This window comes from Lupinus angustifolius, chromosome LG12 (assembly GCF_001865875.1).
Source record: "Lupinus angustifolius cultivar Tanjil chromosome LG12, LupAngTanjil_v1.0, whole genome shotgun sequence".
NCBI lineage: Eukaryota > Viridiplantae > Streptophyta > Magnoliopsida > Fabales > Fabaceae > Lupinus > Lupinus angustifolius.
In genome coordinates this window covers 13563359-13576137 of record NC_032020.1, presented here as the reverse complement: position 1 = coordinate 13576137, position 12779 = coordinate 13563359, and the positions used below count along the sequence as shown (strand labels likewise).

Here is a 12779-nt window from a genome sequence, read left to right as displayed (position 1 = left end):
CACACAAGATTTAACATGGAAAAAACCCCTCACACACTCAGTGTGAGAGGAAAAAAACCACGGGCGATCAAGAGCAAAATTCCACTATGTAAAAAAAGAAGAGTACAAGAAATCTAGTGATGAGGACAAATGACAATAATTTTTCTCACAAAAACTCTCAAATGGAACAAGAATTCTCACCAAGAATGCACTCACAATATATGTGTAAATGAAAGAGATGTTGTGTGTTGTGAAGATGATTTTGAAGCTCTCTATATGTGTCCTTTTATAGGCAAGCAAAGTCTTGGTATCTTGGATTCCAAGCATTGGATGCTTGGAAACAAAGCCATAAAAGTGACATAAAATGCCCTTAAAGAGAGCCATAAAATTGTCATAAAATTCTTTTAAGGCATAGTAATGAGAGGCATCTAACAATCTCCACCTTGGCTCGAATTTGATAAGTTGCTCATCGCCAAATAATGCCCCGAAGGGCACTCAAGTGCTGTAGAGACCAACCAAGTCCAAGCAAAGTTGGAACTTGGTATTCGGAAGTGGCTTGGTAAGTATATCTGCTGGATTCTCTGATGTGTGAATCTTTTCCACCATAATTTCACCAATAGCAACAATATCTCGGATAAAGTGACGTTTTATATCAATGTGTTTGGTCTTGTCATGATAACGATTATTCCTGGTCAAATGAATAGCACTTTGACTATCACAAAACACTGTAAGAACACCCTGTATTAGACCAAGTTCATTTACCAAACCTCGGAGCCAAATAGCCTCCTTCACACCCTCCGTTGCTGAAATATATTCTGCTTCAGTCGTAGACAATGCAGCAATGGACTGAAGAGTAGCTTTCCAGCTAATAGCACTATTATAGAGAGTAAAGATGTAACCAGAAAGGGACCTCCTTCTGTCAATATCACCACCATAATCCGAATCAACATAACCTACAACGTCATCAGTTGTAGCCTTGTTTCTGTCAAATACCAAGCCAATACCAGAAGTACCTTTTAGATACCGAAAAATCCATTTTACAGCACTCCAATGATCCTTTCCAGGATTATGCATATATCGACTTACCATGCTAACAGCATATGCTAAATCAGGTCTAGTGCACACCATAGCATACATAAGACTACCAACTGCACTAGCATAAGGAATATGTGACATACGCTCCATCTCTTCCTCTGTATGTGGGCAAAGATCTAAAGATAACTTGAAATGTGCAGCAAGTGGAGTAGAAACAGGTTTACAATTATTCATATTAAACCTTTCAAGCACTCTTTCAATATATTTCTCTTGGGATAAAAACAATTTACCAGCTTGACGATCCCTGTGAATCTCCATACCAAGAATTTTCTTGGCTGCACCTAATTCTTTCATCTCAAACTCATTATTGAGTTGAATTTTCAATTTCCGGATCAAAGACTTGTCACGTGAAGCAATTAGCATATCATCAACATACAGTAACAAGTATATGAATGATTCATTTGGAAATTTCTGGAAATAAATACAGTCATCAAATTGACTCCTGCAATAACCTTGCCCAATCATAAAAGAATCAAACCTCATGTACCATTGTCTGGGAGCTTGCTTAAGGCCATATAATGATTTCTTCAATCGACAGACAAGATGCTCCTTATCAGGAACAATAAATCCTTCAGGTTGTTCCATGTAAATTTCTTCTTCCAGCTCTCCATGTAGAAAAGCTGTCTTTACATCAAGTTGCTCCAACTCCAAATCAAATAAAGCAACAAAAGCAAGCAAAACACGTATAGAAGTATGACGAACAACAGGTGAGAATATCTCATTAAAGTCAATACCTTCCTTTTGATTAAAACCTTTAACAACTAGTCGTGCTTTGCATCTTGGATCTTCAACCCCGGGAATACCGTCTTTCTTCTTATAGATCCATTTACATCGTAATGGTCGTTTGCCTTCGGGAAGCTCTGTCAAAGCCCAAGTACCATTCTTATGAAGACTTTCAATCTCTTCATTCATAGCCACTAGCCACTGTGACGAATCAACACAAGAAACAGCTTCTGTATAGCTGGCAGGTTCAACATCATTTACCTCTTTTGCAACTGACAGTGCATAAGCAATTAAATTATAACCATCAGTGTATCTAGCTGACCTTTTAATTAGTCTTCTGGTTCTGTCTCGAGCAATACAATAATCATCTTTAAGATGATGATGAATAGGAGAAGTTGTACTATCATCACAATCAACATAATGATCATCAATGCTAGATTGATTTGTAGAGGAAGATGGAACATCAACATTAGGAACGGTAGATTTCACTATCAACTCCACCTTCTCGCTAGTACCCTGCAGATTACCTGTACTAGTAGAAGAAGACACAATAGATTGTTTTCCAGAAGATAAAAATGCATCCTCATTAAAAGTCACATCTCTGCTAAGAATTAATTTCCGTGACTTTGCATCAGAATACCATAAGCGATATCCTTTAGACTCAGATGCATAACCAAGAAATATGCACTCAACAGCTCTTGGAGCTAATTTACCATCATTAACATGTGCATAAGCAGGACATCCAAAGATTCTTAAGTTAGAATAATCAACAGGATTACCTGACCAAATTTCTTCTGGGATTTTGAAATCAAGTGCTGAATGTGGAGAACGATTAACCAGGTAACAAGCAGTAGATGCTGCTTCAGCCCAAAATTCACGCCGATGCCATAACCCAGCATTTGAGAGCATACAACGAACTCTCTCAAGTAGAGTCCTGTTCATCCGTTCTGCAACACCATTTTGTTGAGGATTTCTTGGAATAGTTTTGTGTCTAGCAATACCATTTTTTGTGCAGAACTCATTAAAATCACCATTGCAGAACTCTAATCCATTGTCTGTTCTAAGCTTCTTCACTTTCTTCCCTGTCTGGGTTTCAACAAGAGTTTTCCACTTCTTGAAAGTGGAGAAAGTCTCATTTTTATGCTGCAGAAAATAAACCCAAACTTTGCGAGAAAAATCATCAATGATGGTCATCATATAGCGACATCCTCCATGAGAAGGAAATTTAGAAGGCCCCCAAAGGTCAGAATGAATATAATCAAGAATACCTTTGGTACGGTGAGTTGCAGTGGAGAAACTAACCTTTTTCTGTTTCCCAAAAACACAATGTTTACAAAAATCCAATTTACCAATGCCATGTTTACCAAGATGACCTTGTTTGCTTAGAAGGTGCATACCTTTTTCACTCATATGGCCCAGGCGCATGTGCCATAATTTGGTAATGTCATTATCATGCATTGAAGAAGATACAGCTGTTGAACCTGTCACAACAGAACCTTGCAAGACATATAAACTACCAATCCGGTTAGCTTTCAATAATACCATAGCACCTTTCAATACCTTTAGAACTCCACCTTCAGCTGAATACCTACACCCGAGAGACTCTAGGGTGCCAAGAGAAATTAAGTTCCGCTTCAAATCTGGAATATAGCGGACATTAGCCAAGGTTCTGACAACACCGTCATGAGCCTTGATCTGAATAGTACCTATTCCTGCAACTTTGCATTGGGTATCATTGCCCATCAAAACAACACCACTGTCAACATGTTCAAAAGTGGTGAATAAGTCCTTATAAGGACACATATGAAAAGTACATCCAGAATCAAGAATCCATTCTGTTTTACTCCTATTATTATAAGAGACAACAGATAAAAGAATATCACCGTCAGAATTGGCTTCAATATTAGCAGCTTCAGAGGATTGTTGAAATTTTCCCTTATCTTGTTTTTCTTGTTTTTTCTTTAAGATAAAACAATCAGGAATGTCATGCCCCGGTTTCTTGCAATAGCGACAAGTTTTGTTGGATTTGCGACCTCTGGATTTGGATCTGAACTTTTTATAATTGGTACTCCCTTTTTCTTGAGTTCTACCTCGAACACTTAAGCCCTCACCCTTGTCCACAGAATTAACTTCAAGATCAAATTTTTCTTTGGACAATAAATTAGATTTAACATCTTCAAAGGATAAGGTATCATTATTTCCATACAACATGATTTCTTTGAAGTGCTTATAGGTAGAAGGTAAAGAGACAACCAACAAAACAGCTTTGTCTTCATCTTCAATATTAATATCAATATTTTGCATATCCATAATAATAGAATTAAACTCATCAAGATGAGTTTGAATAGGAGTACCTTCAACCATACGAATGGTGTATAACCGTTCTTTGAGACGAAGCTTGTTTGCGAGGCTCTTGGTCATGTATAAAGTTTCTAACTTCAGCCACAAAGCCGCAGCGGTTTCTTCATTGGCAACCTCACGAAGAACCTCCTTCGACAAACAAAGTTGAATTGTTGAAAGCGCCTTTTCATCCAACTCGTCCCATTGATCATCGGTCATGGAAACTGGTTTCTTTGACTTCCCATCTAAAGCTTTCTTTAATCCGCTCTGGATAAGAACGGCCCTCATTTGGACTCGCCAAATAGAAAAGCTAATTTTGCCATCAAACTTCTCAATGTCAAATTTTGCAGACATTTTGAAATTCTCAATTTAGTAAGAGCTCTGATTCCACTTGTTAAGGTTAGAGCACAATGCGGAAGCACAGGATTGAATCAATTGAGAACAAAAGAGAAGCAAGTAAAGGATAAAGAAAATAACACACAAGATTTAATGTGGAAAAAATCCTCAGTGTGAGAGGAAAAAAACCACGGGCGATCAAGAGCAAAATTCCACTATGTAAAAAAGAAGAGTACAAGAAATCCTCTTATAATGATGAGGACAAATGACAATATTTTTTCTCACAAATACTCTCTCAAATGGAACAAGAATTCTCACCAAGAATGCACTCACAATATATGTGTAAATGAAAGAGATGTTGTGTGTTGTGAAGATGATTTTGAAGCTCTCTATATGTGTCCTTTTATAGGCAAGCAAAGTCTTGGTATCTTGGATATAAAGCATTGGATGCTTGGAAACAAAGCCATAAAAGTGACATAAAATGCTCTTAAAGAGAGCCATAAAATAGTCATAAAATTCTTTTAAGGCATAGAAATGAGAGACATCTAACAAACAATTTGCTTATTGTACTAGAACAACATGCATGAACACAAGATCATCTAATATCTAGTTATATTGATTATTATGTTATGTATTATGCGGCCTAATAGTGCTACTCATCTAACCTCTCTGTCACTTTCATTTTCTTATCTCTCCCTGGATGTGGGTCCAAAGAAGCCACAGTTGTACTGAGATCTAACCCAAAAAGATACAGATCCATATAGTTGTACTTATAATAAATCCAGAGCAAAAAGCATTACCTTTGAAGATACTCAAGCCTCTCTACTTGTCTCCTAGTACCTTTCTTCATTAAATTTATAATATCATACACCACTATACGAGTAAAAGTACAGTTGTGGACTATAAGAATCAGATTGCAGATCAAATCCATGGCTTAAACATATTGCCATTTGGATGATTTGTTATTAATTTAATTGCAAAGCTAACCAGTCAAGATAAAAAGTTACCTCAACAATCTGGCCAACCCTGTGGAATATTCTAATAAGCAACCAGTCACTAAAGACTTTATAATATAGTTTCATATATACTGTATATCAAAGCCAGATACCATATCATATAGGACCTAACTATATTAACTTTCCTAGGCTATATATAAATCCCCTAAGGCAACCAACCTAAATAAGCTATTTAACTAACTCATCAAGAACAACAAAACTCTCAACAAACATGTATGCTTCTACTTCCTTTACTTCACACTTCATCCATGAACTTCTTGGGGACTTCCACTCAAGAAGGTTACTCTTGCCAAACCCACTTAACCAATCCAATTCCCTAGTAGCTTCCATAAACAGCCACAACTTCACAAATCTAAATCTTGGAAGCTGTAATTTTGATGCAAATGTTGTCATGGTGCTCTTAGTCATATTGTGTTTTATTATTTGCTTACTAGGATTGAACTCTATCATAAGGTGTGCCTTGAGGTTTTCAGACTTATTCATTCATATTGACTCATCCAGCACAAGCAACCTTTCAGCAAGATTAGAAGCCAACACAGGAATTAAGAAGAAAGCTCTTAAAACTTTTCCTATAGTGAGCTACTCAACTGAGATGAATCTTCCAGCTCCAGGTTTGGACACTGAGTGCAACCACGGTATCTATGTTCCTTGCATTAATAAATGGCTGAGTTCACACTCATCTTGCCCCGAGTGTAGACAGTGTCTCGTTGAGACTTATCACTACCCTTTTGCTTCTCAAATTTCACTGTTGAATTTCCTGTAGTGGACAAACCTTCAAAAATTATTCTTATTAAGAAGTTTTAAAAATCTCTAAAATATATAATAAATTATAAATAGTAATATATACATTATACCAATGTAACTCGTCTTTAATATTTTAAAAGAATAAGCACCCCTTCTCGTACATACATGAGGAAGTTTTTGTGCCATTTCTTGAAACTCATTCTGTTCAACAAATGGCTTCAACTCTTTGTAATTTTTTTACAACAATGACAGAGAGGCTTAAACCTATAGTTATTTGTTGAAGCGGAAGAAGCATGGATGAATTTGAAGCCTCAAGTGAATAAAGGTAGAGATTTTAATGAAAAGAAGAATACAATCTGAACTTTCTTATTGAATTATGCAAGACTTACAAGAATCACAAGAATATGAGTATATTGTGAATGAATTTATACATGTTCAACTAAGTAACTTGTTCTACAAGTTACTTATACACCTCATTTTCCTAACTAACTTTTCCCCACAATTCTATTAGTAACTAACTACACTATTACAATTATGTCCTTATCATTGCCCCTCCCATAGAAAAATTCTTGCCCTCAAGAAATGAATTGAGGAAACTAGTTGCAAAGATCAAAATAATTGAACTGCTTCCAATCAACTCAATCTTAGTTTCATAAGATGCACCCTTTAATATGTGTCTTTTTCCAACCATGGAGTGTTCCTCTTTTGGTGGATCATAGTATATTATGTTATATGAAATTTCACCAAGAGCCTGTATAAAGAACTTGATCCAAGCAAGATTTGAGTCCTTGATTCCAGAGGAAGTAGTCATACGAATCTCGACTCGAGAACCATGAAGAATTGTTGGCGAACCATCCACATTGTTTGACAAGAAGATCTCCCATATACCAAACTCATTCCGAACCATTTCATCTAAATTTTTTGGATCCTCTGAGGTTATGTTAGGAGTTTCAAGTTGATCTATCAAGGATGAAGTTCTCTTGGTCTTCAGGAATAAGTACTTTATCATATTCAACACTTGTGGAAGATGTGGAGTCAGAATCACCAGAAACTTTTACAAAAAGGGTTTAAAATAAAGCATCGAATACTTTGTGTGTATTCTTGTTCATTAGAATTAAAACTTCTATGATTCTTCAATGATTCTACTAATGTCTTTTGAATTTCACCCGCAAGTTCCATCATGTTTCTCCATTATTCGATGTTCCAGACGCTCTTCTACTTCCTTCAGCATTCTTTGCGTACGTTCTGCCATTTCTCTTCCCAGAAAAGAAGAAGCTCTAGATGCCAATTGATATGGTTGTTTGTGAAAAACTAAGAATTCAAGGATGAATTCGAAGTCTCAAGTAAATAAGGGTAGAGATTCTAATGAAAAGAAGAATAAAATCTGAACTTTCTTATTGAATTATGCAAGACTTACAAGAATTACAATAAGATTGGTGTATTCTGAATGAATTTGTACATGTTCAACTCGTTTTCCTATCTAATTTTCCCCCTATAATTCTATTAGCAACTAACTAACTATTACAATTATGTCATTATCATGGAGAAAATATAATAGGGAAAATGACACCGAAAAATTAATATGGTTCGGTAATTTACCTACGTCCACGGCTGAAGAACAACAAGAATATTTCACTGTGATAAAAAGAATTATTAGTGTTTCACCACTTCCCAAAGCCCGAGTACACCCAATTTCATTTTTATTCAAGTATTTCTCACAATATTAGAAGAAGATAACAATAATAGAGAATTTGTACTGAGCTAAGTATTTGGTGTGTCTTACAATGACTTGAAGAACTCCTATTAATAGTCAAAGCTCTTGAAGGTTATATGGGCAAAGAAAAAGAGCATTGATTATGGTTTCATCATATCTACTTCTTTTTACTTGGCTAGAAATTCTCTCTTTCTTCGAGATAATCTCTAATCACTTCCTTTTTATTTGGCTCAAGAAAGTCTTTTCATTATTATTTTTCTTTTAGCTAATATCCAATAGTGGCTCAACTCATTTGGTTTCATGACACTTCACAATGTTCAATGACAATGTTACCTTCACCCCTGCCCTTCTGCTTCAAATAGTTACGGAAAGGTATGAAGTGCTATCTCTGTTTTTTCAAGTGGGTCCTAGAATAATATACACCATATAAATTGAAGTTACTTACAAATAAACAGAGATATGGTGTTCAAGATCATGCCTCACACGCTGCACTACGTCAATGATAACAACAATAGTAAATTTTTAATTAATATAATATATTTCATTGTTATGGGACAACATATGAGACAAAATCTGAGACTATAGATTTTTATTCCTTAACAATGGCAAGGACAACAAGATTTGCCAATAAAGAGTGAGGCAATATCACCTTATCCACACTCCTACCACGATCTTTATTCTATCGGCTACACCCTTTAACACATCACTCCTTGTCACATACCTTAGCCTCACACAAGGAAAAAATAGAATACCCTCCAAGACTAATCACTTCATTTGAAAATAAAGTTAATTTTCTTTACAACACTGATCAAGATCACAAAAACCTTCCTCCATGGCTACCATGAACTCTAGTGTCATGGCTTGTAGCTACACCATATCTGGTGCTGGATGCTCAGAGCTCAATGCTAAGACTTCCATGCCTTCAGTTGCCTATGCTAAATAATCATGGTTTTACATTATTTTTGCTGTTGTTTATATTGTTAATTGTCGTTATAAGTATAGTTTAATTTGTATGATTTCTCTAGGAACTGAATGACATGAAAAGGTAAGAGTTTATAAGAAGGAAAAGTTTATGGAACTAATGGAGTTTTGGTTCAGGACGTGGTGTCAACCACTACAAGTGGAACAAATTTTGCTAGAGCATAGACTGTGCAATATGGCACTTGCAAATTCCCTGAAAACTTCACTGGTTGCCAAGATCTTACAAAGCAAAAGGTGCATCTCAATCCTTTGTGCTTAATAATGCTGTTATGAATATTTAAATATTAAGTTCTGAATATCATAATATCATATATCTATTTATGTCTCTTACTTTATATCTTCTTATATACACATGTTTCAAAATACATAATGAAGTAAAAAAGACACCTTTTGCTATCTCTATTTTGATGTTTAAGAATTTTCTTTGTCCTTTATTGCCTGACACTGACTCTTTTCTTTTTTTCCTATCTTTCTTTTAATTGATGCAGAAAGTGCCCTTTATTTCTGATGATTTGGAACTTGAGTGCGAAGGAAAGGATAAATACAAGTGTGGTTCTAATGTTTTCTGGAAGTAGTGAAAGGGGCAACATTATCCTATTGACCTGAACTAAACTCCTTGAAAATACACCATGCATGTTTTTCTGTTGGCTATAATTAACAAGTGAAAAAACTAAATCGGCTTCACTTCCTTTAGTTTGGTAATGTGGTTGAAATCATTACATCAAACCTCTTCAAATACAATGGATTATTAGCCGGTTTTATCTCAAAACCAATTGACAATGAGAGTAGTAGTGTAAGATTTACTTTCCAACATGCTCCCTCCACGTAAACTTGCTGGATCAGACGAAAGGTTACATTTGACCCATAACTAAAAGAAAAAAGCTGAGTTCCGACTCTGATATCATGTTAAGGTTTCATCTCAAAACCAATTGACAATGAGAAAAGTAGTCCAACAAGTATTTAAAGATAATGAGGTGAGCGATGTAAAACTTACTTTCAACCATAACAATGCAAAAATTATATAGTTTAATCGGAATTAGATCGTAAGTAAGAATACAATGGATTAGTAAGAATGTTGGAGGCATACCAAGTATGGTTTAATCAGAACTAGATCCTAAATTAATTCTACAAGTTTTTTTCTGTTTCATACCCAAATTAAGAAATAAAGGACCGATTTAATAATTTTATTACATAAGGCCAATACACTGAGGGAAACATACATAATGGACAATGAAATGGGCAAAAGCTATAACCAGCTTAGAAATACTTAGTCCAACCAAAGCCCAAGAAGATTATACGAAAATCCTTTACAAAAAATATAGCAAACCCTCTAAATCTGAAAACCCACCTGTCTCTCATTTCAAATTGACACTGTATAGTTCATGCTAAATTTTTAACATGCTTATTTGTAAAGATCATAGATTCTTTCTAATATTACTTCAATCTACATTTTTATAAATAAAATTTTAAATATACCTTGCTACTTGTTGGGAGACTTGAAGTTGGGGTATTCCGAGTTTCCAACCAACTGGATCACCTATTCCCATTCTATGTCCGAGATAATTATAAAAAAAGGAAATTTAAAAATTATATTTTATAGGGAATGGATCCACTTAATGCATACCCTGTTTCATGAGAAAACTTATTCATTTAAAAAATATTATAAAAACAGAAATTAATATTTTAATATTATTTTGTGAAATTTAATTGATTCAGAACCTAAGAACAAAAAAAGTTACGGTATAGATGATTCATTTCCCCTTAGCAATTCAGGTGGACATGCAATAAAAGACAGCGCATGTAATTGGGTAGATGAGACGTGGTATCCGTGACAAGCGGCGACCATAGAATCAAAATAAGGGTTCCAACATATTCTTTAAGAATTAAGAATCGGGCATATAATGGAAAGTGTGATAAATGATGGGAGACACGATCTATTCGTTTTAAAATTGTAACCAATTATTGATTTCAATGAAGAAATCTTTTATTTTGAGCAAGATGGATATGTTTTTCAGGAAGATTATTATATCTTAGTTGGATGAAATTTATTATAAAGAATAAAAAAGTAACAAAGTAATGTAATTGAACTACTTAAACTCGTAAACTCTACTATTTATTATATTGGTAATCATTAAAAATTAGATTACAGGTCATTTGATAACAAAAGAAATTCACATTTGAACCAAGTCTTAAATTTGTCATATTGTTGTTGTGAGTCCAATATTAATTAAGTGTATCAAACTCTAATAGGCCAACACGATGCAATTATAAGCACACCACAACTCCAGGTGAGAAGTGGTTTTTTTCTTCCTCCTAAAAAGACATGATGATGATGTGTGCACAGTTGCCCTTCCCTCAAAGTCCAAACTTGACAGCTTTGCTGGTTTCTTACCTTGTTTCCTATTCAAGGTTTTAAATATGAGTCCACCATAATTAATTATAAACATCGGATATGTCAAAGTTTTCCAAGTAGTTTAGACTGTATTGTAACTATATACCCATCAACCACAAACACTCATAATTGTTTGAACTTTGAAACATAGAAATTTGCAAAATTTTAAAACTGCTATTTAAAACCTTTGTCATATTTTGAAATTGGGCATATCAAACTAATCTTCTTTTATTTATTGTCATTGATAGGATAAAATGTTTAGACAAAAAATACATTTGTTATCAATATTAATTGATTATAAGTAGACAATGTATGAGTTTTATATATTGTTACTGCATTATCTACCATTGATATTTAATTGTTGTTGACTTTTCAAAAAAATTAATATAAATAAATGATAGATGATGAAATGCATGTGTATAAATCTTTATACTGACAGTGCATAGATTTTATACTCTTATAAGTATCCTTAGAGTATATATTATCAATACATACATAATAATTTTCATCAAATGTAAAATCATTACGAGCTCAAATGAAATTATATTATTATAAGCAATATCAACATCTACATGTGTAAGATAATTTTCATTATTTATAATTTTTAGAAGTATCACATAAGTTAGACTGTATTTATTTATTAAGTTACAAATTAAAGAAATGTGAGTTTCAACTAATATCTACGTAAAAATATCATTTGAGTGTAGGTAAAATAATTATATATCTGATTTCAAAGAAGCGTGTTACTCTATGTATCAATTTTTATAATTTAAAAGTTTAATAATTAGATGATACATATAAATAACACATTTTTTAGGATAACAAATATCCTTAAAAGGTAAAAAAATATATTTTAATAAAATTTGTAAAATCCCCTTAGGTAGCTGTCCCCACATGCCCTAGTAAAGCTCAGCCACTAGGTGAGGGAATACCTTGTTTTTATTGTTAGTAAAAAAACAGCGTTCAACAGCATTCCTATTTTAGTTTGGAAAAATATGAAATGGAAAATGAGACTTCCGTGATTCATATATCTAAAAGTTGATTGGATAAATTATTGAACCTAACTTATCTCTTTTATCTGGGTTGGACGAGTCTAATTATGTTGGTCTTTAATTTCAGCATAGGGCTTGTGCCCCATCCAGCTGGAACAAGCCAATTCATGGACATAAATATTATACATCAATCAAATTCACCATAGACTTACTTCTATTATTTTTATTTTTTATGGTCACGATACATCTACTTTTCATTTCTAAATAACATGACCTGTATTATTATTCCTTCTGTCACGCTACTTATTGCTAAAAATTATAATTATCTGATATATATTAAAATATTTATCCTTTAATTTGTTTTTAAAATTGTATTAAATTTTACCTTGTGTAGTTGTGTTCACCAACAATAACAGATAGCATTATAGACGATCATTTTCCACTTTTCGAACAGACCGTAACGGACC

General features: G+C 33.9%; 1 protein-coding gene and 1 pseudogene across 1 annotated transcript; both read left to right on the top strand.

Moving 5' to 3' along the window:
• On the top strand, positions 5605 to 6252 carry LOC109361904 (RING-H2 finger protein ATL78-like). Its single transcript, XM_019607431.1, has one exon. It carries the CDS (start codon positions 5701 to 5703, stop codon positions 6250 to 6252), a length of 552 nt encoding a protein of 183 aa, XP_019462976.1. The 5' UTR covers positions 5605 to 5700.
• Positions 8598 to 9522, top strand: LOC109361903 (annotated as a pseudogene).